The 27,790-nt window shown below is 37.9% G+C and overlaps 3 protein-coding genes across 4 annotated transcripts; 2 read left to right on the plus strand and 1 right to left on the minus strand.

The window, feature by feature from the left end:
- On the plus strand, positions 1-12,119 carry LOC139977011 (monocarboxylate transporter 13-like). 2 transcript variants are annotated; one of them, XM_071985952.1, is made up of 5 exons: positions 1-229; positions 2,512-2,625; positions 8,014-8,154; positions 8,752-9,579; positions 10,447-12,119. In XM_071985952.1, exons 1-5 carry the CDS (start codon positions 142-144, stop codon positions 10,740-10,742), a joined length of 1,467 nt encoding a protein of 488 aa, XP_071842053.1. In that variant the 5' UTR covers positions 1-141; the 3' UTR covers positions 10,743-12,119. The 2 variants fall into 2 exon arrangements, with proteins under 2 accessions (XP_071842053.1, XP_071842054.1); XM_071985953.1 differs by lacking the exon at positions 1-229 and adding an exon at positions 484-744.
- A 2,856-nt stretch (positions 12,120-14,975) lies between these two features.
- LOC139977012 (uncharacterized) lies at positions 14,976-19,076 on the minus strand. Its single transcript, XM_071985955.1, has 3 exons — positions 18,751-19,076; positions 17,034-17,123; positions 14,976-15,367 (listed from the first exon to the last, which is right to left on the minus strand). Exons 1-3 carry the CDS (start codon positions 18,923-18,925, stop codon positions 15,264-15,266), a joined length of 369 nt encoding a protein of 122 aa, XP_071842056.1. The 5' UTR covers positions 18,926-19,076; the 3' UTR covers positions 14,976-15,263.
- Positions 19,077-20,968: 1,892 nt separating this feature from the next.
- On the plus strand, positions 20,969-26,905 carry LOC139977144 (26S proteasome non-ATPase regulatory subunit 9-like). Its single transcript, XM_071986254.1, has 6 exons — positions 20,969-21,200; positions 21,669-21,771; positions 22,906-23,090; positions 24,362-24,463; positions 25,397-25,485; positions 26,263-26,905. The coding sequence occupies exons 1-6, from the start codon at positions 21,105-21,107 to the stop codon at positions 26,285-26,287; spliced, it is 600 nt and encodes a 199-aa protein (XP_071842355.1). The 5' UTR covers positions 20,969-21,104; the 3' UTR covers positions 26,288-26,905.
- The last annotated feature ends 885 nt before the right edge of the window (positions 26,906-27,790 follow it).

Consider the following 27,790-nt stretch of genomic DNA (forward strand, 5'->3'; position numbering starts at 1 on the left):
TACATAGTAAATCAACAGAGTGACATATCTTTCCGAAGGTGAATTATCTTTGACTACACGCAAATCATTTGAGTGTGACCTAAAATATAGTGTTTGTCTATCAGATGTATTCCCTGACAATCCAGTGCGACTTAACCAAATATGACGGCTGAAGTACCGGCGGCTCCTGATGGTGGCTGGGGATGGATAGCCCTCGCAGCCTCGGTATCTAATGAAATTTTACTCGCAGGTAAGAACGTTATGCACGATACAACTTTTTGCTTGAATGTGTTTACGTACTGTTGGGTTAGACTATACTTAGTACTAAGATGCATGCATGTTTCCAACATATTATAGGCCAACCGAAAGCGGATTATGTGTTTGCTGAACGCCACGTTATTGCAATATTCAATATTTACTTATAAAATTAAACCAAATGCAACATGCGATTTCGTAGCCTATTGTATCTGAATGAGTGCGAAGCCACTGCAGCATACTTTCATCAGGTTGACAGCAGCATTACAGTTCACACGAATCGCATGTTTAGGCTATAGTTATAAATCCCGCGGAAACCATGCAGTTCTTTACGTTAGCTGTCTGATATGTCCGTTCGAGTTGAGGACAAAGTAGCTTGGTTGTATGTGCATCGGCTGAGCGAAAGAGAAATGGAAAGTGGAGACAAGAAATTAATATCTAATTTGCCTACATAAGCTGTGTATTTTGGGTCACATGCCTACTGAAGTTACTATATCAGACAGCAGCTGGGTGAGCAGTTCAACCATTTTATTCTATTCTAATATTTTTTGGTGAACTCAAGGGAATGTACGCGAAGACTGCAAAACCGAAACTCTTCGATAGCAAACCATGTCTATCCTTCTAATGGAAACCAGTATTGCCTAATTTGCATTTGACATATTATGCATATTAATAAATTTAGTAACGATGTTCCAAAATGCTTTTCATTTATCAAAAATAAATAAATAAAAGTCATTAAAAACTAGACCATAGAAGGCCTGGTTGGAGAAAATGTCCAAACTGAATCAGACCGATACAGAGTGCAGTGTATGAGGGATTGTAGCTAGGGGGGGGGGGGGGTTGGCCGGGGGGGGGGCGAAGTCGCGATAAAAGATAACTCTCATGTAAAGGGAGGGTCTGAGGGAATCTCTCCCCAAATGAAAGTTTGAACGTGAACTGGTGCATTTTGAAGAATATTCAAGGAAATTATTTCTACATGCAAAGTTGTGCTATAATGCATTTTTATTACAATGTGTTAGGGTGAGGGGTTTATGGGCCTATAATCCCCCATACTCAGTCCGCGCCTATGTTGGGTGGTTTTTAATTTAAGACGGTAACTAACAAATTAAATTACGTGTTGACAAAAGAAGTTATCATGGAAACTAAAAACCAATATAGTCCACGGTAGTGACCTTAACAATTTGAACATGAACGTAGTACAACAGCCTGGAGAAAGTTAGATACATTATAGCAGCACAAAGTCGGCCCCCGATATCTCCAGTATTTGTGTTATGAATTAATTTGAATTAACTTAGAAGACATATGAACAAAATTAAACAAACTGATAAATAGGCTATGTGTAAAATTTTGGAATGGGTTAAATCGCTCCATGTTTACCTTTTCACCGGTACCGTCATCAACATACTACTGCTGCATATGCATGTTTAACCACAGTGCAGATGTAATCGCTAAGACTATATTATATAGCCTACCATTAAATTTATATTTGTTTTTTAAGCATTATGACGGTAAAGTGTTTCGTTTACTCGACGCCACAAAAGCGCTAAATAATGACCTCATCTAAGACTCTAAGAGCTACTTGGCCATAATTTCGCTGTTATTATCACTTCAAAATGTCCAGAAGTATCTTGCAAGTGATACCGTATACGTGGATTAAATCGAATATATACACGATCTTGGTTAGAGGGGAAAACGTTGTCATTTCATGACAATATAGTATATGTGTTTAACATGCATCTATTTCATTACAAAATTACTTCTACATTGATCTAAATAGCATGCACCCTTTCAATTGAATTTTCCTTTACTGGTCGGCGACAAGATCATATCCGAGAATATGCGTGTAAGCCGCTCCTTCCGTTTCAAATATGGGGCTTCTCCATGGGTCAAAGGTCGGCAACATCTGTCTGATGAGCGTTTCCGTGAATTACACTGTGTAATATAAGAGTTGCAGCTTAAGTAGTTACTTCTCCGAGTGTTTTGTTTATGCATCCACTAGCAATTTTTGGAGGGAAAAAGTACTCATTACCGTTAGGGTCGACGGGTATTGCTTGTAAATGATTATTCCAATTCATGAAACTAAACAATGCAAACAACATAGATATGCAACTCAACGTTAAAATATCAGGCACTGTTATCTGGTCTGACCCTATGACCTGATGTAACTTTATAGACCTGCGCTAGCCCTCTATCTTGATTGTGAAATAAAGTAGACAAATAAACATTTTGTTTTTATACTGATGTTTGGAAATATTGAGTGGTTGTTTCCCTCCACAGGTTACGTGGAAGGTATGGGAGCTCTGTTCGTCGAGTGGCAGAAGTTCTTCGATGTCGGTGCCGCCGAAGTCGGATGGGTTGGAATTCTGACTGCACTGAATGGACCCTTTGGATGTAAGTGATGTAACTGTGTCATAAGAGGAAGCTCTATGAAAACCTCAAGTGGCGGACAAATTTCATACTTGGTACATTTACACCTCACATATTACAAGAAAAAGAACCCTAAATAATGTTCTTTGGTGGAGGTTAAAGGTCATTTGAGGTCAAAATGTGAAAACTTTGTAAACAATATATAATATCACAAGAAGATAATCTCTGACATATATCTCATATTTTGATGTGGATGTACCATACTGAATTGAATTTTGGTGGAGGTCGAAGGTCATTTGAGACCACCATGGGATAGAAGTGTGGAAACGCTGTAAACCCAATATCTCAAGAAGGAAATATTGGATGGATTTGAAACTTTGTATGTAGATGTGCCACATAAGCCCCGTGGTTTCAAATTGAAGTCAAAGGTCAGGTTAGGTCATCAGAGGTGTAAGTCTGAGTATGAAAGCCTTGTAAACGCGATATCTCAAGATGAGAAATCAAACTTGTACGTATCTCATAAGTCAGAAATCGTATGGGATGTCATATGTCATAAACATGATCCCTGTTATTTTCATTAGATGTCAAAGGTCATATGGTCTCAAATTTCGGCTGAATTTTAAACTACATCAGAATTTCTCGTAACATTTGATGGTGTTTAGTGGATTTCAATAGCCATTTCATGGCAGTGTGAAACAGAGAATGTTATGTCGAAATCTCGTATGCATCATACCTCTAGAAGGGATCCTTCAGATGTTAGATTCCTACAAGATGCAGCTAATTACGTCATTGAAAATTTGAAACCATGTATTTTGGGCAATTCTAGTTTGATTGATTTCTTTTAAGCCTTGGATGAAACTCTCCAGCTTAGAACTAATGCATAAGCTTAATTATGCATCGAAATCGATTTGTCTCCGCATATTCCCACTCTGATATATCACTGCAGGCTGTATCGTCATGATTTAACTGCACGTGTTGTGTGGAATACCTTCTTCTTACTGATTTCTCCCGAAGGCGATACTTTGTGATCAGCAAACTAAGAAAGAATAAACCGAGGTTTTGAGAAATTCTGAGAAATTCTGCCTTCATTGTTCGAGACTGGGGTCGAATTCTGCGTGTCTCGTTTGTTTATAATTACTTCATGTTGTCAACACGTTTTACTAGCGAAATGGTATTCACGGTGTCGAATGGGTCACAAAAACATTCATGCGGACATCACAGACGTGCATGGTTATGCTTGTTATCATTGTAAACATGAACTTAAAGTGACTGTATGGGGAAAGCGCAGAGGAAGTATTTAGTGATGGTATCAAAATTCAAGAAGTGCTTCATCGGTTAGTCTGTATTCACTATAGCAACAGTGCGGAGACTCAAAAGTCGATGCCTATGCATGGATACAATGGAACCAAGCTCCATCATAATTGTCAAAGAAGCGGTAAATGTGCGTATCATGTTTTTGGTTTGAGATTGTGGCCATATTGACATATCTGGCAATTGATGGGATCACAATATACATTTATATCTACTCAAGGAAGTAGGAACCGGAGGAGAGTGGGCACTGGGGGGGGGGGTGGGGAGGAGGGGACATGCCTTCAAAAAAGTGGAAGGCATGTGCCTTCCACTTTTTTTTCCTCCAAAATAGCAAATGTGCCCTACTGACAAATACAATGTGCCCCTTTGATGAAAAACTGTCTTTTGGATATATTAAGCATATCTTAAGCCTTTGTTAATTTTAATATTTTATTTTAATTACTTATTTTTAGTTTGTACATGATATTTTTTTTAAAACGGCATGCCATATCTTTTCGTAGCACGCAACAATTAATAATCTCAATAAATAGTATTCATAGCATACTAACACATCTAATCATATATATTTAAGTGATATGGCCGGCCTGTATCGGTTTATAGCATAACGAGTGGTGGTTGTGGAATGAGAAAGTGCCCCTCTGATGTTGTGCTCCCCCCCACTTTTGGAAGTTTCCTACCCCCTGTATCTCCTGTAAAGGGTGGGATGTATCGCCCGTTTACGAACGCGTCAACCTATTTACATATGTAATTGCTACATGTATATACGCAACGGTTAACGGAGTAATTCGCTTCAGGCGCTGTAATGGTATGTCATAGGCCTATACATTGTTTTTACAATGGCATGTTATAGGCCTATGCATGGTTTTGTTTTTGCAATGGTTTGTTATAGGCCTACATTGTTCGTTGTTGCAATGGTTTGTTATAGGCCTACATTGTTTGGTTTTTTATGTTTGTCTGTATTTGTTATTTTATAATTTCATTTCAGTGCAGTCTTTGTTACCAAAGTAATGTGTGTCAAGTGGAAGCTATTGCGAACCTGTGGTTGACTCTGTTTCAACACAATATGAAGTATTATACGGCTATATTTGTATACCATGCCAGGGTTCAAATAGAGTGCACGCGCGCTGATGCGTGAAGATGAACGACCAGCGTTTATTGAACTGGCTGAAGGGATTAATTAAAGGCTTTAGAAGGTCTTAACTGATAAACATAATATATATATAACCGGAGACAGTGTAGATGTGCCATTTGTGCGGCTGGGGTTGTAGTTTGCCTGTCGGAATCGAATGAGTTTGAAACTACAGTGCTGGTCATACAACACAGTGTCCTTTACTACCGTACCTTGTTGTCAAATCGTTCATTCATAGGTTTATGTAAATCGAACTAGTATCGGAAATAGCCATTGTCAGTGGTATGCGAAAGACACGCGGAGAGGGGTGGGGTTACCTCCAATTACTAGCAGTTGGTGAACATGATTCAGTCGGGGGTTCCTACATTCAGTCGGGGAGAATATTACGGATGTACTAGCCCCCTCTTTCAACCTCACAAGAAGTCAAAGAGTATTTACATGCACATCCTTTCGTTAAGAGCTTATTAAAGATCTTATTTATATATAGTCTTAATATGCCCTACAATGCACCATCTGACATCAAAACTTTCATATTTTATTGTCGATAATGTTCATTCATTAATGGCTGAAGTGAAGGTGATATCGTCTTCTGAATTCATTGTTTAAGCTTTTATAGAATCTGGCTAACAAAAAAACAAACAACACACAAACAAACAACAAACAAACAAACTCAAAGAAAGAAGAAGAAGAAGAACAAGAAAAAAGAAGAACTAACAGCACTCTTCCAAAAAGGCTGTGTATTAGACTAGATAATCCAGCCGCTTAGTTGATTTATGCTAGTCACGGACATGTTAAAACATGTCTTTTCTCAACTGAACTCAGCGGTTTAACATTGAGCTTTACAATGATGGAAGTTAACTCTAAATTTTCTTTGTATCATAGCATTTTTTTGGAGGGTTGTCTTTAAGTCTTTTATTTCACTCAACTCCATGAGTGACGTTTGGAGACAAAACAACAAAGACAGGCTGCTATGTTGACGGCAAAGCCATGTTGCTTCGTCTCTGCTCATTTGGTATTTAATATGATTAACAACTAATGTCGCGGATTGCATTGAAAGTTGTTTAATAGACGGCTCATTAGACATAAGGGTGTTCTGGTTGATATGTTCATGATGCAAACTAATATTGTTATTATGTTTTGCGCTTTGGTGTATATGTTACTTTACTGCAAAACCATAAATCCTTTGAACATTACGCACAGACAGCCTGTATAGACATGGGCTTCAATATCATAGAGTCCTTTCGGCGTTCCATAATGTGGGAGTGCCCAAGTTTACTCGAAGCGAAAGTATAAAGACCAGGTAACTGACAAGAAAAAACCTACAAATAAAGAAACGGAACTTGCTTATATACTTTGGTCGACAAGAATTGACTGATATATGCAATAAATTGCAGATATTCGTAAATGTAAGAGTAAAGCAATTCATTAAGCAGTGCGACGCATACCATTTTTGTTGTTGTTGAATAAAACAGCAATGAGGAAAAATCGCTTAGTTTGAAGGAGTGGTATTCATAATTATGTATGTATATGTGCATGGTTAATCATTTGTAATAGTTTCGTCAGGAAAAGAAATGCTGGTACGGATCTGCCGCGAAACATGTTCAGTTATTAATAAGCTATATGATTAGGAAGGGGCCTCTTCTGTATGTTTTTCTGTATGATGGGCTTTATGTACAATAGACCACCGTAGTGTTACTTCATATACTAATCTCGTGTATATGATATGATATTCTGCTCGGTCGAATATGTATGCACTTTCCTGTTGAATATGCGTCTACTTTCTTGTGAATCAGCCAGTTGGGACAATTTCCTAATGCTGATACCACTCTAAACTGTAGTCCAATATCCTGCTCTCAAAGCACTTGTATTAACAGTACAAACAGTTCCTAACCTTGATCTGATACAAACATGATATTCATACTGCTCGAACTGACAATACCAGTGCTCTGAAGCGGGTATACACTACAGTATAGAAAAAATTGTCCCAACTGGGTGTGTGAATTTGTGAACTCAGTAATACAGGAGACCGATATAGTGTAGCTACTATTCTGGTACTGTGTATTGTGGTGAGGCCTTATAGGAGCCAATTTTCAAATGAGCGTATTCAGTCCAAGACGAAGCGGTTAACTTAAAAATCGAATATTAGATAGTTTTGAGGTTGCTGAATAATATCAAATTGTCTTTGATTCTCGCCTTCGTTATCCATTTAACTATATGACCACATGCCTGTAAGTTTGCGAGTATGAATGGGGATGCACATTCAGTGTGTATAGTTAAAGCAAGGGCGGCGGAAGCACTTTTAATCTGGGGGGGGGGGCACCGACATCAAAGGGCACTTTGCAGAAATTTGATTGTACTGATGCAGCCTTATATTTAGCACCCTTTATAACTCTTATTGTACCGTACCTTATTTGCGTATACGCATCACTCCATCAACCCCCCCACACCCCCCTCAAGGAAAATATGCATACTAGCACTGCAATATCCAATGTGCAAATTGAGAAACAATGAACAAGTTTTCTTTTGAGACAAAATGAGGTGAAAATCATGCTAGTTGCTAATGAAGGAATCTTCCGAATTAGAGTTTATTTCTTGTTAATATCTTAACAAATTTGTTTCCATTCGAAATAGCTTTGAGTTTGACCAACAGAAATTCATTAAAAAGTCAGGGGCGTAGCCAGGATTTGCAAAGTTGTATGCACGACTATCTGAGCGGAGCGCCACCATCGGTTGGCGCGGAGCGTGCAAGAAAATTTTTGGTTTTACAAACCCCTCAGATGGCCGGAAACGGCCCTTCCCGAGTGTTCATGCTGGTTCCCTGACCTCTTGCTAACTTGAGACACCCCAATTTTTATGTAGAAAAAGGGCACATTTTCATCCTGAGGAAAAGTGGGGGGGGGCACGTGCCCCCTGTGCCCCCCGGTTCCGCCGCCCTTGAGTTAAAGTACTATGTCATTGTGATTATTCCACAGGTCTTATAGCTGGGGGTCTGACTAGCCGTTATGGGACCAGACCAATCGTCATAATAGGTGGACTCGTGTTCGCTGCTTTAATGTTAGCTGTGACTTTTAGCACAGAACTATGGCATATATATGTCTTGATCTTCGTCCAATGTAAGTATACTGCTCTGCATATTGGTAATGTCCAGTGAAGTGCCCTGAATGTTTCGAAAGGGAAGTGGGAGGGGGGGGGTGCAAATTCCATATTTCCCCACGGTGAGGGGCAGAGGTACGAACCTTTACTGACGGATCTAAAATTTTCGAATGTTGGGTGTGGTTGTGGGTTAGATGATAGATCCTTAATTAGGTCTATAATTTGGTCTGAACACAATGTGCACTAATGAATTTTGAAGGGAAAAAAAATTCCCCGACTGAACGTTATCCGCCGCGACTGATGATGGAGCTGGTCGCCCCTATGCGCACGTCACTGGTAACATGACGTGACCTCATTGAAACGCAGTCGACATTGTCTCATACCTATATAGTACTGCTGGGTTTCTGTTATGGGGATGTACTTTTTATGTTAATAGTTGCGCATGTATATAATACCAGTACGTACATACCCTATCTAATTCATACACCTATAGGTCCAACTTTGTCTTACTCTCCATCTCATGCTCTGTATATCATTTACACTTATTCCAAGATAATATGCTCATTAAAACTAAATTTTTTTTTTAACTATGACTTATTCTTTCTTATGTTTGACAGCATTTTTCACAGGCCTTGCCTTCCAACCTACCGTTACTGTTATTGGGTTTTACTTCCAAAATTGGCTTGCTTTTGCCAATGGTGTAACCTATTCTGGGGTAGGTATTGGTATTATCGTAATTCCATTGCTAGTGGAGACGCTGAGTTCCAGGTACACGTGGAAGGGAGCAATGAGGATCCTGTCGGCCATATCACTCTTAGTCTGTCTCAGCGGAGTTTTATTCCGACCGTCTGCCAAAGAATGTTATTTTTTACGCCAGAACAAAATATCCCGTAAAAACAGAAAGAACACGAGCGACCATGAAATGAACTTTGCCCGTAAATGTTACCATTTTGTGGTTTCTATTCCTAGATTTCTCGGTATGGACTTACTTTATGAGAAACCCCGATTTGCAACTGTGACAGCTTCTTGTTGTGTGATGGGATATGGTTATTACGCGTCGCTTGTATTCTTCGCATCTAAAGCTGTCTTCGAGGCGGGTCTCTCTAAATTCCAAGGTGCGTTACTTCTGTCCTTTATAGGCATCGGTAGCACCATAAGTAGAGCTACGCATGGGTTCCTCTTAGACTGTAACATTGTATCCGCTATGCCCCTCTATGCTTTAGCTTGTTTCATCAATGCAGCAACGGATTTTCTAAATCCATTCGCATTTTCGTTCTCATCGCTGACCGTCCTCGCTGTATCGTTTGGTTTATCCTCCGGCCTCATCTTCGCTGTTTCGATCATGTGTGTTCGGACTGTCCTAAATGAAGACCAGGTGGCTAAAGGATTTGGTGTGATTCTAATGTTTAATGGAATCGGTACTCTGATTGGATTATTCGTTATGGGTGAGTAAAAGCAATATTCATATATCTCCTTTTGGATGGACAAAATCACAAATTTTCAGAAGTACCTCCCGGTTTCGGTTCTTCACCAGGCACTGTCAAAAGAAATTGAAATGTGACTCAACTCAGATAAACATTGACTATGGGAAGTATTGCAGAGGAGAGAGGAGATTGGAATGTGTCTGTAGAACGTCTGTATTATTAAGGGTACACTACATGGATAGCAGTAACTGAAATGCGCGCCTCGTATTTATATTTCGCGAGACTATTTGCGCGTTTGTGTTTTACATAACAAACCTTATCGTCAATTCCCACGCAAGCCTAAGACACTAAATAAAATTACCACGAAAGTATAGCGACTTAAAAGCAAATCGAAAGCGCTTCGCAAATGAGGTATTTGGTTACAGTTTGAGCAAAGCAAAGTGATATGGTGTTCTGCACCTATGAAGATATATGTGCATTTGTCTGTGGATGTGGTCAGACGGAAATGCGTCATAGTTTTAGGACATGAAATGTGCGCGTATGTTTTGTCAGTTCTTCAAGATGTGTGATTATATTATAATGTGGCGTATCCATGATTTTATAAATTGGAAGGGGTGGTCATGTCATTGACGTCGACGCCCTGCATGTACGGGATCTGGGGGAATTCTCACCCAAAATTAAAATTGGATATCAAAATGAAATGTACTTTCTCATAACAGAAAAGAGTACTCTGCGATTTGTTTTCAGTAAAGATCGGGGAAATGTTTGCTCTGTGTTAAATGCGAGTTCAATGTCGAGTGACATCCCGACATCAGTTGCAGAGAACCAACTCAGCTGTACTTCTTTACTTTTTTGCTTCTTAATTTGCTTCTTATTTTATTTTGATAGGTTACTTGGAGAAAGCTACCGGCAGTTACAGCATTCCATTCATCGTGGCGGGATTTGCCCTGGTTTTATCGGGCGTGCTAATGGCGTGTGACTATGTTTATATGGTTTACTTTCATGAAAGCCGCAATGCCAAAAGACGTGACGAAACAACGAACGACCAATCAGATCACGTACAAGAAGAGGTCAATGAAAAGTTAACCACACCCACCCAGCCGGTAAACCAGATACAAATGAAAATGTTAGAGTCAGATATGGAATCCGAAAATGGAACGGAAAGAGAGGCAGTTGCGGTATGAGATATAACTGAAGGTTGCCAGGCAACCCAGGATAGGAGAAAGACATAAGTACAAAAAGGGATGAAGTAAATGGAGCCTGTTAGTGCCATGAGAATAATAATTATAAATTACGTATTTACAATTTAGTTGGTCATTAGGGATTGTTCGTTTGTTATAATGCATTATTAAGTTGCCCTTGCAATTACATACTTGTTATTTATTAAGAATTAACTATGTTCTATTCATTACGAACTATTAAGTTTTCTCACTAATAATTGTTATTGCTGTGGCACTTATAGGCAGAAGGTTACTACCTCATGATATCGTAGTGTACCAGCAGCCTGAGAGTGTTCACTACAATGTGTATAGTTTATGAAAAACTGTTTTTACTCTTTATATGTTGATTGGTTATATCAGCAATTTATTGTTGATATTATATAGCAGCTATTGATTTCATGATATCAATAATAAATGTTTGGTGATATCAACAATCAATTGGTGATACCAGCATTTATTTTAAATGATATCATCAAATCAATTAATGGTATCAGTATATAATTAATGATATCAGCTAAGTTATTGCTGATATAACCAATTTTACAAATGAAGAGTAAAATGGTTTCCATTCAAGCGAAGAACCGACGATGTGGATTTTTGAGGGAGTTGCTGTTTCTGGAACTGTCACGTGTTTCGACTTGGAAGTATGAAACTTGGCAATAAAAGTTCGCTGCATATAGGTACACACTGAAGCAGGCATCGTTAATAGTGGTAACGTAATATATGAAACAATTTAAAAAAAACGAACTTTATCAGTTATAACTTGTCAAACGACCAAGACATTGTGTGTGTTCCATAACAAATATGTTTATTCAATATTACTTGTATTTATACCGTGTACTTTTATCCTTGTTTAAACTATTTCCAAATTAGATATGTCAGAGATTTTATGCAAATCATGACAAGTTGTGTATCAACATATATTAGTATATTGTGATGCCGTTGGTCATCATATATGTCGCCCTCTATTCTCTAGACTACATGTCACTGTTTTTAGCCACATATGCTTTCCCTTTGACGGTGTCCTAAGTATTGCAGGTCACGTGACGTCTGCTCACCAGCTCAGGTGGATCAGATCTCGAGACAAGTGAATCAGTCTTTGCTCCCGTTCTGATCGTTCTGTTCGGTAGTAGCCCTGGCTCCGATCATTGTGGTCGTATTTGTATCTGTTTTGTATTCGTCTTTTATATACTTTTGTACGTATCGTTATAGGACTCTACTGCGGTATTGAGACCTCGTAACCATTTTCGTTTCTTTTTCTATTTGTCATTGAGGGCTTCGTGCCGATGTATTGTCCGCACCGTGGCTGATTGTATAATAATAGATTACGAAATCTACTCAGCGCTCCTTCTTTTACCCGTTTATCTATGTGCTATATTATTTGCGTGTACAGTCACAGCGAGATTTAAGGATCGTCGTTACTAACATACAACCATCCAAGCCGCATTTGTTTCCATACCACCACCAGTCCTCAGTAGGGAATATTTTGGCCCCCCCCCCCCCGGAATCTTATAGGCTGAGGTAGCGTTACAATATCTTTCTTTGAATTATTATTACTTTTTTGTACCGCAATACACATGTAAACATATATATGGCTTTGATATATTTATTTGCTTAGGAGACATATTTTACACACTCATGAAGCGTATGAAGGTTAATTGGTTTCCAGTTTTGCCGTCAAATAAAAAAAACTAAAGAAAAACTATAATATCTAAATCAATTCAAAGGTACTTTGTCTGAAAATTATGACTATCATTCTCAGACGTCGAGGAGTATTGTAAATACTAAACTGTCTCAGTGAATACAAATTGGTTTCATGGAGATAGCATATTTCTGGGTTATGTCGATGGCCATGTAATTACAAAGGTAAAGAAAAAGGTTTGTCTTGAAATTCAAGGTAAAGTAACTCGTGTGTGAGGGGGGGGGGGGGGAGGGGCGGGGGTTCCCCGTCCCGACTACGGGACTGGAAACAACCATATGCACAATCTCGATGATACATAACATGCGATTGGAAACCAGAGTAAAGCTTTCATTCAGGTGGGTGAAATGTTAGTCAGAGGAAATACACAACATACACATGTACTTCAGTTTTAAATAATTTGTTTTTATTGCCGATTTATTTACAGACTGATATAACATTATTTAATGCGTGTAGGCTTACTGAGCTGTTAACAATCACTGGTAAATAGGCTTATTGAGCTGGTAACAATCACCGGTTAATAGAGCGTGCAGGAGGACTAGGACGAGGTTTGTCCAGAACGATTCTTCTATATAGTTGGTTGATTTCCATTTCCATACAATCTTCGTGACGGCGCCCTCTAAAGTGACGTTTATTTAAAGTATACTGGCAAATGTGGAGTATGCCTAGCTGGTTTATGCTGATGCGATATGCAACCATTTCATACACTGTACACCCATCAGTATAAAGTCCAGTACTGTACCGTGGTTTTTTTTGCATGTAGCTGACTGTATGCTTCAGGTAACTTTTAAAGGAAAGCTATTGAGATGCCATCGCTGTGCACTCCTTGAAGGTAATTCCATGACGCAGGCTGTATGCTGAGACAAACCCAGTGATGACCAAGATACAGACGTACAGATCTACCACCACTAACTGCACTGAACTGTGTGTTCGCAACCGCGCCAATTGACCCAACTGACCTTTCGCGTCTAACTGGATCGACACGATTCTTCCATGATCTGCCAACATCGGTATATAGTTCACTGCATGTAGCTTTTCAATCATATTTATTTACTCCATTGGACTATCGGGAATCAGGTGCACGTACATGCAGGCCGCATTCTCTAAATATATCACACTTGATGACAACTTACAGGATTTGTAAAAAAAAATAACTCCTAACTCGTGCCATTTCAATTTCTTTTGTTAATAAGTTCTCTCCGCGATGTCTAGCCCTTTATTGTGATAGTTGAATGTAACATCTTATCTTCTTATCCTTCATCTCTCGTGTAATTCTTTAGAGTAACTGCCATTCACACGATATAAATTACTAACTTGACCTCATAATCACAGTTCGAAGAGGTATATCTATGTAGTTTAACATCGCTTTTAGTAGATGAAGGCGTCCAACCAATATTATGTGGGAATTAGAAACAACGTCTTTACCGGCGAACACAGGACAACAAGTATAGAAACGAAACGGTACAGGCTACCAAAACACACAATTACCGTATAAACATATACCAAACCTTTATAACAATAGAACATCAGGCTACCGAAACACACAATTACCGTATAAACATATACCAAGCCTTCCTAACATTAGAACATCTGGTTACCGAAATACACAATTACCGTAGAAACATATACCAAGCCTTCCTAACAGAACATCAGGCTAGTGAACCACACAATTTGCCTATAAACATATACCAAGCCTTCCTAACACTAGAACATCAGGCTACCGAAACACACAATATCTGTATAAGCATTTACCAAGCCTTCCTAACACTACAACATCAGCCGATGACAGACAACAAATACATGTATACAAACTCATGGCATCCATGGTCCATGGATAGAACGTAAATAACATACAAGACGAACCGGAAGCACAGGACGAACCGGAAGCACAGGACGAACCGGAAGCATAGGACGAACCGGAAGCATAGGACGAACCGGAAGCATAGGACGAACACAACATTGAGACTTTTCTTGATGGACGTTACACGACGAAAACTAATGGGACGTTTCCTTGAACAAAGACGAGAACGAGACATCCTAACATACTTCTATAGGTTACACAAGTGCGATTAGCACGCACAGTTTTTTCATAGGGCAGTAAAATCTTGTCAAACTCAAGCAAGAACTAAAAGAGTTGAACACAGCGGCTTCGACGCAGGTTTGTTTAGGGAAAACTTGCTTTCCACCTTGGCTGTTGAGTCGGTACAGTAAGTGAGGTCCGATTCGGAGTCCAAAGAGCAATTCCACAGCAAAATCTTGAAGAGCACTCGGCACAAGTCGTCCAATGGTTTAATACGTCTGAAAACTTTGGGATTCGCGTATGCAGTTAAAGGCAGTTACAAATTCTCATTCTTTCATATACGAATAAGGATCTCATTCTCGTTCATGGTGTGATGTTTGAATATTCATGCAGTAGTTTAGTACTATAGCGTACCGGGAAATCCACGGTTCCTTCCGTCATCCCACAACCAAGTCGAAAGTCTGGTTTAGGTACAGCAGGTAGATGGGTGTACTAGTTTTTGAGATGTATGGAATAAACACCGCCGTCCGTTTGGGTGCACGATATGTCTCTTTAGTCACAGCTCCTTCTATTGATGACATTGTTGTTATATACTCTATATACCAGTGATGCTTCCAACTCATTGGGCCTATTCTTGTTATAATTTAACATTTCATTTTAGGAATTGTTTTCACATTTTTAAGATAAATATTCATTTTGTCGGCTTTTTGTATATATATATATATAAATTGAAATAAGTATAAAAAGGAAGAAAATTTATTGTATGTTAGTTCCTCATCGCCTTGGCTTTCCTATCAGCAACTTGGATCGCAGCCAACCTGAGCAGCTCCCTCACCAGCTTCGATTTGCACTTGTTCATCTCACTAAGACCTTTAGAAGGGGGAAAAAAAATACATAAACACATATTGAATCTCAGTGGTATAATATACCACTGGCACGTTTAGTACGAACACAAGAAAATTAGCACGAGTATAAATTACTGGCACAAAGATCCAGGCCTGAGTATACCAGTACGAGATATAGTATGTTGTATATAGTATGTAGTAGTTTACACTATTATATACTCCTACTCACAATACACCCAAGGAGGAGTACAAGTTACCTCTAAAATATGACTTCCGTGGAATGCCTCACTACAAGATTAATGATGCCTCATTACAGATTAATGTATGTCGTCCAGTTACAGAGTTGTTGACAATTGACAATTCATAACCATGTGAATGTAAGAGACTGACTTCGGTCAGCTTTCGGCTTTGATAAGCCAATGAGGCTTCTTCGCGAGTTCCTGCTTGCAGGAGGATCTAAAATACATACATACATACAAGCCTATCATATACATGTAAGATTACTGTACAGTATACATACAGCATCCCGACCTGTGTATTTTCGTGTCAACAAAATGGTCCCATCATGTACTGAGTATGTCAGTGTTATAGTATACCTATATATAATTGAGAATCTCTTAGCTTAATCTCTCTGTTTATGCTATGAAGTCATCAATTAATATAGTGATAGTTATTATATATATGTAGGGTCCGTCACGCGTGATTTCAGCACAAGCTATTTAGGATTTTAATTGATTTTGAATGTTGATAACAACAACGGAAGTACGCTTATCCGTTATGTGTTTGAAGTATAGGCCTATATTATGTTTGCTTGTTAATACAAATAAACATGCTTTCCCAGGACTTGAGACTTGCAAATCATGTCAATAAATTATATACTGCAACAAATCACCAGAAGATTGATACTTGCATAGAAAGCAATTTATTAATGAGTATAATTAATTAACTTTAAAGGTAAATTCATGGCTAAAACATCGACATCGCGCCATCGCACGATTCGTATGGAAATAAGTCTGTAAACTCTAAAAAGGTTTGACAAATAATTTAAACAAAACAGTGAACTTATAAGTGGAAATATTTACTCAACTTAAATTGGATACAAATGTATCCAACTAAAGTAAAAGTAAAATTTCGCTGGTGTAACGAATTTTAATTGCCAAAAAGTGATACTGTACATTGGTCAAAGTTGCCTGCATTTTACATTTTCTTGAGCAAAACTTCATAAAATGTTGGTAGTATATATAAGTACCCATTGGTGGGCAAAATATTTGCCCAACCTTTTTAGTGTATATTCTTGTTACGGGGTCGTCGCCTTTCAACGTTCAAACTAAACAATTTGTTTGGCTACTCCGAAAGAAACCAAAAGTTTTTGTAAAGTCAGTAACTTTTAGATAAAGTGGACCGTCTTGTTACACCCATGCCCTTAGTCTTGGTCAAGACGTTCGTTCTATCGTCGAATTATAACACAACTGAGAGCGCCCTTCCACAAATCTGCCTGTCAGGGGAATTAGCCTTAAATGGAACCTGGTTTCGACAGATTTTCGAAAGATGATGTGAGGGCGCACTGATATTAATTGTAACAGGCAAAGTAGTAGCAGAATGCCAGGGTCTTGAACAAGACTGCAATGTGCTTGACTTAATTCCTATGAATACCGAGTTCGAATAAGTTACTACGAATTATTCCAATTTACCTTTTGGTGGAATCCATTTCTTCCCGAAGCTTCCAGGACCCAACTGATAGTGAGCACGGCAACCTGGCTTACACTGGTTAGGTGTGCAGGCTGAGAATGAAGATATTTAAACGAGGAAAGATAATTAATTAGATTGAATCTCTTTAATTCCCCATGAATACAGTTAATGTATAACAAATATAAACACAATATATAAAAAGGAATAGTTTTAGAAATTCACAATGGATAAAATAACAGTATTTATCATTCTCAACAACGTGGAAGTGGAGAAGACTTGAAGAAGGAATATCTTATCGCAGGCCATATAGACACGACAAAGAAGCGAGAGAAAATAAATATCAATTACAGAGAAAATGAGCAACACATTTCATAGATCGGAAATAAATCATATTGTTTATTTCACTAAGAAATTGTCACAATAGTGATTTTATAATAAAAAAAAGGTTTATATATGGCTGATAGTTTTTCTCATGTAATAACGTCAGAGTATATAACAAACGTTGCACCGCCATATATTATGAATAGGTAGACGTGGTTGACCCTTCCCTTGAGGTATAATGCGATATGTATGTTTCTATATAGCTGATAAACTTTCTCGTGTAAGGACTGCAGAGTATATAACAAAAGTTGACCTGCATATATTATGAATTGGTAGACGTGGTTGACCCTTCATTTGGGGTATAATGCGATATGAAGGTTTCTATATAGCTGATAGCTTTTCTCATGTAATAACGTCAGAGTATATAACAAACGTTGCACTGCATATATTATGAATAGGTAGACGTGGTTGACCCTTCCTTTGAGGATAATGCGATATGAATGTTTCTATATAGCTGATAAATTTTCTCATGTAATAACGTCAGAGTATATTACAAAGTTGCACTGCACATATTTATGAAGAGGTAAAGGTGGTTGACCCTACCTTTGGGGTGGGAGGGCGAGATATTTGACTGAGGAGATCCCGCCACCTCCCCCCCCCCCCCGCTGGTTATACTCCTGAGATTCATGCATATTAATACAACAATAATTAAGAACAATATGTAGGCTATATAGGGTTTAATGTTACATGCAATACCTTTAAATATTTGCTCTAGATTGAGAAGAAGAAAAAGAGATTATACAGCAGAACTTGTGAGAAACAGTTTTTGTCATTTTCACATTAGGCCTATGTAAAATTTATAACGAATGTTTACCGAATATTGACAGAGTTACGATATAATAATGAATTGTTTTATATTTCTATTTACTTTTAGGCTGATTTCTAAGTAGTTGTTGACAGTTTCTAATAAGGGCAACATGAGATTTCAAAAGTCATCCCGAAATTAATCTGCATTTATTGGTATCTTTATAATTACAAAGTGGCTATTCTTACGACTAGTCATAAGAATAATTTATATATACGCATGCGCAGTTGCTTTAACGTTGCTATTTTTACAACTAGGAGTACTATTTTTACGACTAGGAGTAACAATAATTTCCGATTAGGGTTAAGGTTAGGGTTAGGCTAGTGTTTAGGGTTAGGGTTACCCCTACTACATGCGCAGTTGCTTTATTTACTTTACTGCGCTTGAATTCGCCGATGTTGTAAGAATAATTTATAAATAATTGTTACGACTAGTTGTAAGAATAGCCACGGCCTTATGATTAATATAAGCAATTTAACCGTGAAGGGGATTATTTCAGATCCCTTCCATCTGTTGTATAAAAGATAACTTACGAGTCATTGAATCCTCTAACTTCTCAATGACGTAATTGAGTCCGTAGTAAATACCGATGCTGACTGCAAAGAACATGATTATGCTGATTTTTGCTCGCGTTGGAGATAGTATAGGCCTATACACTTGGAATGTGTTGTCTGAAACTGCAACTGAAGTGTTGTTTAGCGAAAACATATAGCTTATGTTTTCTTCAGCTATATTCCTTTGTTACGACAGAGACAAAGGCGTACGGAAAAGTATCGCGTACTTTTTCAATTGTCTAGATTTACATACTGGTAGAGATATGTCACAGCGATAAACGCAATCTTTGATATGGGCTGATCCTATGTTAATTTCTACTACGAACATATACTGTGAAAGCCATCCAATGTGTGCAGCTTTTATAAACGCGCGCGTCTATAAGTACATAAGTCAAGTAACAAAACGCACGAGTGCGTTCATATGGGTTTTCGATTCATGATCTGGTAACGCGCTTGCATGAGACCCACATGGACACTGTGGCTCAGTGATGTAACTGGGTGCTATGGATACGTAAATACATTTTATTTGTGTCTCATCGTCCTTGACGGTTATTGTACTTTGAGTTTTTCACAGCGCATGCGCAATAACGGAGATGTGCTGGTTAGTGCGCGTGAGATGTTAACTGTACTGTATTGATGCCTGCGGCGAGACACTTGTAGGTGAAGCAGACTGTGAACAGTCGTTGCATAACTCGCTCTTACGCGAAATTCAATATTGTATATACAACATTTACGACTTAAGAAAAACTTACTGTAAGCGGAGGCCTCTTAATAAGGCTCGGTATAGATGTTTATTATGCATTTCACGGTGATTTAAATTTTATACAGTCTGATATGCAGAAAGCCTGCAAGCTTAATCAACTTACAACTTCTCAGCTCCTAACTCATCGAAACCACACACAAATTTCATGATATACCTATCACCTATACAAAATGTAATTCGTAAACATTCCGCGAGGTAAATTTGACGATTCGGCAAAGAACTGTCAATGGTGCACTCTGGACCTCGAAGTTGTATATTGGGTTGCTAAGCTTTAGAGGGAGGTATTCCGAAACAGCAGAGTGAATCACATCCGTCATTTGGTTATGTGTTGATTTTGCTTATATCATTTAAATACAATACTCGGGTCAAGTTATTGCGCATTGTTTTCATGCATGAAGCCTTGAATTCAGCCCCCCCCCCAACCAAATATTTTTGTGAAAATTCGGGCAACATGCTGAGATTTTTTCGGGCACCTACTGAAAGAAAAATAAATTGCAATGTGTTTTCAATGGTTAAGCTTATATTATTATTATTATCATTATTATTGTAACGACTTTCCCAACAATTACAACCAATATGGAAGGGTAATAACACGGCAATCGATTGTATGTAATTGGCATGCGATGTAATAACCGATCATGCACGCCTAAATGATATGCGCATTAAAATTGAACGCGCTCGGTGCGCTAGAAAAATTTTGGTAATATTTTTCGGGCAAGTCGTTACAGCCCCCCCCCCCTCCCCCAATAAAATTGGGGTCCTACGCCTATGATATTGGGCAAAAACTGGGGGTTCCCCTCTCGTTTGAGAAGTGTTTGGCCTCTATAGATGTAATATGGTGCAATATTGATAGGTTATTGTCCAGGACTGGTTGTGTATTTGAATTATGCTTTCTGCAAAGAAGTGTTGCCAGATTTATTAAGCGACATTAAAAGTAACAAATGGATTTAATAAGAATTGTCACAAGTATGAAAGTATCTCAGTTGCCATGCAGTATTGCTGTGGCATAACCAACCAAATTATCGACCGAACTGTATAAAACAAAAGAAGCCAACTCAAGATCTGGGTAATTATTCTTTTTTGGGGGAAGGGGGTGGGAACAATAACGTGCCCCTCCCCCTGTAATCCCGCCTATAGGGTGGGACCGTTGAATTTGGTGTTTTAAGGGAACATCACACTAATTCCTCCAAATTTTACCGTAACAAAATGAATCATCTGTGGATTGAAATTTCAGTCTTTGGCTGTTTCTTTTTGTTTTTTTCAACAATAGGGCGTCTTTTAAGAAACAAAAGTGACTTTAATTACGAAAATGAAAACTTGTACTTTGAACCGAAAAATTCGCCCTTCTCATTGAAAATGAGCCCTGAAACTTTTCACAGTTTCAAAACGTGTTTACGTTGTATTAAAGCCACAGTGCGAAGTTTATCTCAGCATAAAACATAGGGCAGAATATAAGAACTTATATTCTGCGCTAGGCCTATATGGTATTAACTGTCCAATGGTAATGGTAAAAATCATGTTTAGTTGAATATCACTATGAAATCCTGTTAACTTCAAATTCACTGCAAAAATGGCAGCATCCTTGCGAGAAAGAGTGACAGAGCTAATTGCAAAGAAAGACGGCATAGAGGCAGAAATCAAGGAGCTGCAAGATGTACTGCAAACAGTAAGAAAATACAGATTTTTTAAGACTACATGTAGTTGGCATGACTTAACTGTAGTGACGCTCCTGTAAGATTTTCTTTGAATTTGTAATTATAGTCGTGAGTCAAACCTGGCTTACAGTTACACTTAAGTCTTGCTCTTGGTTCAATATAGTACTAGTTCTGCGAAACTTCGATTGCCTTGTCGTTCACAATCTAAGCGAATAAAAAAGAACAAGAAATGCTTAAGTTATACATACAGTTTATAAATATAATTAAATCTTCGTTTTACAGTAATTCACTAGAATTCACTGCTTCAGTGGAAATCATCAGTTGTAGTATGTACAGTACTTTAGGAGCTGCCTGAAGAATGGTACTGTAGTCTGTAGTGTAGGATGTGGCAATATTAATATTACATTAGAATTTAGGCTTATCAAGTATTTAATATCAGTGCATCGATTTAACCATTTACTTCTGTTTTGTATTTCTAGCAACAAAATGTTGGAATGGATGGACCACTCATCGATGTCGAAGGTTACCCAAGGAATGACATTGATGTGTACTCAGTGAGGACTGCTCGTCACAAAATAATATGTAAGTTTTGTCTTATAGGTCATCAACTTAACCTCCAAGTTTTAAATTCTGCTAAAAGTAGCTAGAAGGTTCCAAATTTATTGTTCTCATGCATTGGAGAGTGACAATTTGGACAAGATGTCTGCAGTGAGAGGAAATGCTTCAAGGTGGGCAGCAAAATACTTGTAATAGCTTGAACAAGATTCAAAATGACTTTGTAGCATTTACTCCATCAGCAATATGGAAAACTACATAACCTAATTTGTTCAGCTTAATGGAGTGGTTTCTCTCATATTGTACCTTAGCTAAAGTGAATATACTATATAATTGTATCCATGTATTTTAGATCCTCCTGCAAGCAGGAACTCACAAAGAAGCCACCATTGGCTTATCAAAGCCGCAAGCTGATCGAAGTCAGTCTCTTAGATTAATATGTAACGTCCATGATTATGAATTGTCAATTGTCAACAACTCTGTAACTGGACGACATACAGTAATCTTGGGGTGACTCGAACTCGGGACGTTATGATTGAAAGGCACCGGCGTTAACCACTGAGCTAACACTCATCAATTCGTGTCATAGAATTCAGTGACTGTATATTGTAGACAAAAAGTAGAATACAAAATCAGAGTAGCTCCATAAGTAGTGAGGAAAAACAACATTTACAGTAAAGATAGATTGGCAGGTAGTTATGGCAGAGACATTTCCCAGAGATACTTTCCATGTGTATTGAAAGAGGTCCTAGAAATCAACAGAAATATTGTTAGTGTTATTTAATCATGTACAGTAGTACATTTCAAACTATTTCAGTGTTTAAAATTATTGAAATGATACTATTTATGCTGATGCACTTGATTTTTTTATATCTTGGTATTAATAATATTTACAATAGTCAATGCAAAAGCTGTCTTTTTTCTTGTGCGATTTTCCTCATTCCTTTGGAGACTTATGTTTGTAATCATCATTGCAACTGCGTAAAATCTGCAACCCATTAATTTCATAATTCAATAATCTGTATGAATACCTAAAATAAATTCACAGTTTTCCCCTTGAGGCCAGATCACAAGATAAGATACAACATTATTAGGCTTTTATTATGCTAGCAGATAAACTGTTGGGTGTATGGTTACATGGATTGCCTTTTCTTTGTACAGGTTTACAGAATGATCATAAAGCTATTATGGCTGATATAGAGGTCGGTTTGCATGAGCTTCATGCAGTAGAGAGAACAACAGCTGGTGCCGCACAGGCTCACCAAAATGGATCTAAAGGAACAGAACTTCCACAAACATTTGCTTTAGTGGATTTGGTCTCCACATCTTCACCTGCAGAGAAAGCTGTAAGTGCATGCTATAGAGTAGAGCAGGGGTTCCCTAACTGGGGTGCATGAACCCCCAGGGGTGCGTGAGTCCATCCCAGGGGGTTCGTGAGACGTTTCTGAAAGTCAAAACTAGAGTACTTTTTGTTGAACTAAAATCTGATATATCATATAATTTAGTAATGTATAAAAGTTGGTCGTCATGAAAACAAAGCTGTGGGCACGCCTTGACGTCGGCCCTGACATGAGGGTAGGTGGCCCATCTCCAAGACAGCTCCGATGATCAAACGCCTCGTGGAGGAGCATCCATCTCATCGTGTGTGATGGGTGATCGATGCGTGATACAATTCGTGATCTGATCTTGAAGTTTCCAAATAAATGTTTCTTTATCTCTTGTTTTTTTTCATTACAATATTACACTATAAACTTGATCTTATACAAAGCACTGTTATGCGTATTATTGTATATTAATGACTCAGATCGTGTCTCGAAAAGTTGGGGATTCGTGGATAACTCTGACATCCACAGGGGGTTCGTGGGGGAATAAAGTTAGGGAAACCCTGGAGTAGAGGTTTGCAATCAATTGTCTGAGCGGGTCATAAGAGAGATATTATTTGGAGAAAAGGCCAGAGAGGACCAAATTCTTACTGCAACTAAATTAAGCAATATGCAGATAGGGTAATCAAGATAAAAGCATATTGTACCAGATTAATGCAAGATTGTGGACTGTTTATAATATACTTTTGTTGTGTGTCGGTTTGAAATCTTGTTAAGAATCATAGTATTTAAAGCTGCCAATTTTTGTTCTCTTTAATTTGCCTCAAACAGGTAGTATCACACTGATTTATTAAAGGAACCAATAAGATATTTAAGCTTTAAAATAGCACAAAAAAAAAACCCAATCAAAGAAGACATAAAGTTGGATGCTCACTGGGCAAAAACACTTTTTTGGAAGGTCTTTCTCAAGTACCCCCCCCCCCCCCCATACTGTATGTAACTGATGTTCAAATACAACAGATGAGTTAGGAAAAAGAGAAGGAAGGGAATATGTTACAAGCTAGGTCATTTTGCTTTTTATTACATTGACATTAGTTGGGAACTTCCTTACTATTTGAGCATGCAAGCAAAGTATTCACAGATATATATAAACAACTTGCTTTATGCAATGCATTGTTGTCGCAAACACATTTCCAAGCGTTTTGCCCTGAATAAAATTTCTCCTTTGATGTTTCTCCGAGAACTTTCTATGGTTAACTCTATTGTTTTCCATTCTTCTCTTTCAATGGCTTCAGGGTCTTCAGGTTGGAGACAGGATTGTTGAGTTTGGATCTGTAGCTGCAGACAACTTTAAATCGATGAGAGATATTGGTTCCTTGGTACAGCACAGTCAAGGAGTAAGTATAGCGGTATTGCAAGTTCATTTTGTAATTGGTAGAGCTGGTTAGTTTAGCCACTATAAGGTTAGTTTAGCCACCATATGGTTAGTTGAGCCATGATATGGTTAGTTTAGCCACTATATTGTTAGTTTAACCACTATATGGTAAGTTTAGCCACGATATGGTTAGTTCAGACACTACAGTATATGATTAGTTCAGATACTATATGGTTAGTTTAGCCACGACATGGTTAGTTCAGACTCTATGTCGTTAGTTTAACCACTATATGGTTAGTTCAGACACTATATGGTTAGTTTAGCCACTATATGGTTAGTTTAGCCACTATATAGTTCAGACACAAGTTGGTTAGTTGATACACTATATGGTTAGTTCAGACACTCTATGCTTAGTTTAGACACTATGTGGTTTGTTTAGACACTATGTAGTTCAGCCACTTTATGTATATGATTTATGTGAACTTTTATTCCTATGCTCATAATGTAATAAATCTTTAAATTTTAGATGTTTTCTGGAGGAATACAGTAATGAGGAAGTGGTTCTGGGATTTGAGATTATTCCAGGTTTGGTATTGCTCCAAATTGGATTTGGGAGTATCCCTTGCTTTGTTGTGATTGCATTTTGTATAAAGAAAGAGAGAGGTACAGGCATGACCAAATTTTATGTGAGCAAATGGAAAGATTCATCAGACAGCTTTTCATGTACATGAGAGTATTTTGTCAGTTTTCATTATTTTTACTGATTATTGACAGATGAGAGCTTAAATTGGCTGCTAGCTGGTAATCTTGAAAGCAGTTTGCAATTATTTACGTCATGTTGTTACATTTAACCTAGAAAGCTTTAATAGTTGAATAAGAGAAACAGAGAGATGGTTTCAGGTTATAACCTGAATAAAAAAAGTTTTGTCACTCAAAACCTGTTTTCTGTTCACAGAAGTCCATCCGAGTGGTTGTAGTCAGAGAGAGCCAAGTAACAGCCTTGTCACTTACTCCAAGTGTATGGGATGGTAGAGGGTTACTTGGGTAAGTGTTTATAATACTCTTTCATCTATAGATAACAAAATTATTTGTCAGATTAAGGAGCTACTATGGCTGGCATAGGAGATCTCTTTCTTGAATTACAGAGTATCGGATGGTTGAGGTCTCAGCGAGGGGGTTCATAAAATACTCCTTGAGCAGATTGTTCTCATCAAGAGATATAATCAGGTAGTTATTTTTACGAAGCTGACAAAAAGAGAGAAATAATATCAATTTGTAAGATGAAAGGAAGAGTTTTGCAGTATCACATCCTTAAGATACAGTACCTGTGAAAATTATGTTATAAGGTTTACAAAGGTATTCATCTCTTTAGTAAAATTGAAAAAAAAAAATGCTTTTGTGGGACCTAATCCTTACCTTCCAGAGCCAAGGAAGAATGACGTTTACAAGAGTAAGCTTATAAAGTCCCCTCAAAGTGTTTTTGTCAGTGCTTCTTATAATTGTCAGCTGTAGCGATGCCAAGTCAAATGGAACTTCAATATTTATCAGTAATTCCATATTTTTTGTAATTTGCCCTATTTCTGCATATGTTTTTAAGAATTGAAATTTCATAACGTACAATTATACTTGAATGTGTGTATTCCTATATATGTCTGTCAGTTTGTGACTAACCATTTCAATCTTCAGAACTTAATTCTATTAGTAATTATGATATAACGTTATTTTCTTGTCAATATTGTACTACATTTTAGTAAAATACTTCTTGCTACATTGCAGACTACATGGTTAACAACCCACTATTATAAATCTGTTCATTCCCAGGTGCAACATCACTCCACTCAGATGAAACTCCAAGCTGCAACTTCTAGAAGAGGAAGTCAGAGGGGCTCACTTCTGCCAGCTTCCCAGTTAAAAGATGACACAAATATTACACTATGACAAGTTGTTTCTTAGGCATTAACATTGTACAGAGTGTGCTGAAGTTGTGTTTATGGCACAGCCAATCTGCCAAGTTGGTTTAGGTCAAAATACTTTGAAATTGCAACCTTAGATATTCTCAGCATGGTTAAACCGACAACTGAGTTTGAATGGATTATTAATGTACTGGTAGTTATTTTCTGATTGAAGGCTTGTTATGTATAGAGCAGACCTGGTTTCATCTGTACAGAGGAACAACAAAATGTTGATGTTGGATCCAGTAGTAACAACAGATGACAATTACTCAACTTTGATGCTGTCGACACACAGCATTGCATCACAATGTATGAATGTGTTGAACTGTTGATTGGGTCTTGAAATTCTAAATGAATCAAACATTGTCTTAAATTGTGCTAGCACAACACAGAATTCATCAGAGTTTGACCATCATGTCCATAGGCATAGGAGCCCAATTTGATTTGGGGGGGGGGGGCTGTAATGACTTGCCCGAAAAATATAACCATTTTATATCATATAGGCATGCATCGATTAATGCATCGCATGCTAATTACATTGAAATGTTTTCCGTGTTTTTTACCCTTCCATATTGGTTATAATTATTGGGGAAGTTGTTACAATAATAATGATAATAATAATAATAAGTTTAACACTTGAAAAACACATTGCAAATTATTTTTCTTTCAGTAGGTGCCCGAAAAATTCTCAGCCCTTTTTCCCAAATTTTCACAAAATTTTTTTGTTGGGGGGAGGGGGGGCTGCAGCCCCCGCCTCCTACGCCTATGATGGCGACGTATGCAGGGTTTCCCCTGGGATTTCTTGTATGAGAGGCTGTAACGGGTTTGTGACACTGGATGGCGTGAGCATACCGGGGGGGAGGGTGTCTGGGGAATGGTCTGCCTGGAATATTTTATAAAAGTCTCAGTACGTGTTTGCCAAATTTAAGCTTCGACCTTTACAGCTTACTACACTAAAATCCGTGAAAATGACACCGTCTTATGCAATTTTCATATCAATATTCATGATTTTTATTAGGTTGTCTGTCGTTAAAATTTTGAGCTGAATAAAATTCGCCAGATTTATGAACGAGTTCGTAGATTCTACAAACTTCAATCATAATTTGCAAGCCCCGCCCAACAGATCATGCACCAATCAAATCTCTCTTTTTTGTTTACGACAGTTAGGCTTACTTTTACTTTGGTGGTTAGCCTATCCTAGGTCGCTTCTCTTGAACATTATCTCTCTCGGTCTTACCAATGTAGCTTGCGAATTGTGTCATTTCCTTCTATTGCAATGAATTAAACAGGTGTTTTCAGACGATTCCTCCATGGAATTGTAAAAGTGGATGATACGAGTATAGGACTGCGTTAAAATTTTGATCGGACTGCATGTGTAGACTATTTTGTTTACATTT

The sequence above is a fragment of the Apostichopus japonicus genome, chromosome 12 (genome assembly GCF_037975245.1).
Source record: "Apostichopus japonicus isolate 1M-3 chromosome 12, ASM3797524v1, whole genome shotgun sequence".
NCBI classification, from domain to species: Eukaryota; Metazoa; Echinodermata; class Holothuroidea; order Aspidochirotida; family Stichopodidae; genus Apostichopus; species Apostichopus japonicus.

What these genes read in the sequence shown, in the direction of transcription:
- LOC139977011 (XM_071985952.1), top strand. Translation starts at nt 142, where the DNA reads ATGACGGCTGAAGTACCGGCGGCTCCTGATGGTGGCTGGGGATGGATA. An exon ending in TAATGAAATTTTACTCGCAG is followed by an intron (nt 230 to 2,511) that starts GTAAGAACGTTA and finishes TTCCCTCCACAG; the next exon opens with GTTACGTGGAAGGTATGGGA. An exon ending in TGTCTTGATCTTCGTCCAAT is followed by an intron (nt 8,155 to 8,751) that starts GTAAGTATACTG and finishes TATGTTTGACAG; the next exon opens with CATTTTTCACAGGCCTTGCC.
- LOC139977012 (XM_071985955.1), bottom strand. Translation starts at nt 18,925, where the DNA reads ATGTTTTCGCTAAACAACACTTCAGTTGCAGTTTCAGACAACACATTC. An exon ending in GTTAGAGGATTCAATGACTC is followed by an intron (nt 17,124 to 18,750) that starts GTAAGTTATCTT and finishes CTTCATTCTCAG; the next exon opens with CCTGCACACCTAACCAGTGT. An exon ending in GAAATGGATTCCACCAAAAG is followed by an intron (nt 15,368 to 17,033) that starts GTAAATTGGAAT and finishes CCCCTTCTAAAG; the next exon opens with GTCTTAGTGAGATGAACAAG.
- LOC139977144 (XM_071986254.1), top strand. Translation starts at nt 21,105, where the DNA reads ATGGCAGCATCCTTGCGAGAAAGAGTGACAGAGCTAATTGCAAAGAAA. An exon ending in TGCAAGATGTACTGCAAACA is followed by an intron (nt 21,201 to 21,668) that starts GTAAGAAAATAC and finishes TTGTATTTCTAG; the next exon opens with CAACAAAATGTTGGAATGGA. An exon ending in TGCTCGTCACAAAATAATAT is followed by an intron (nt 21,772 to 22,905) that starts GTAAGTTTTGTC and finishes TTCTTTGTACAG; the next exon opens with GTTTACAGAATGATCATAAA.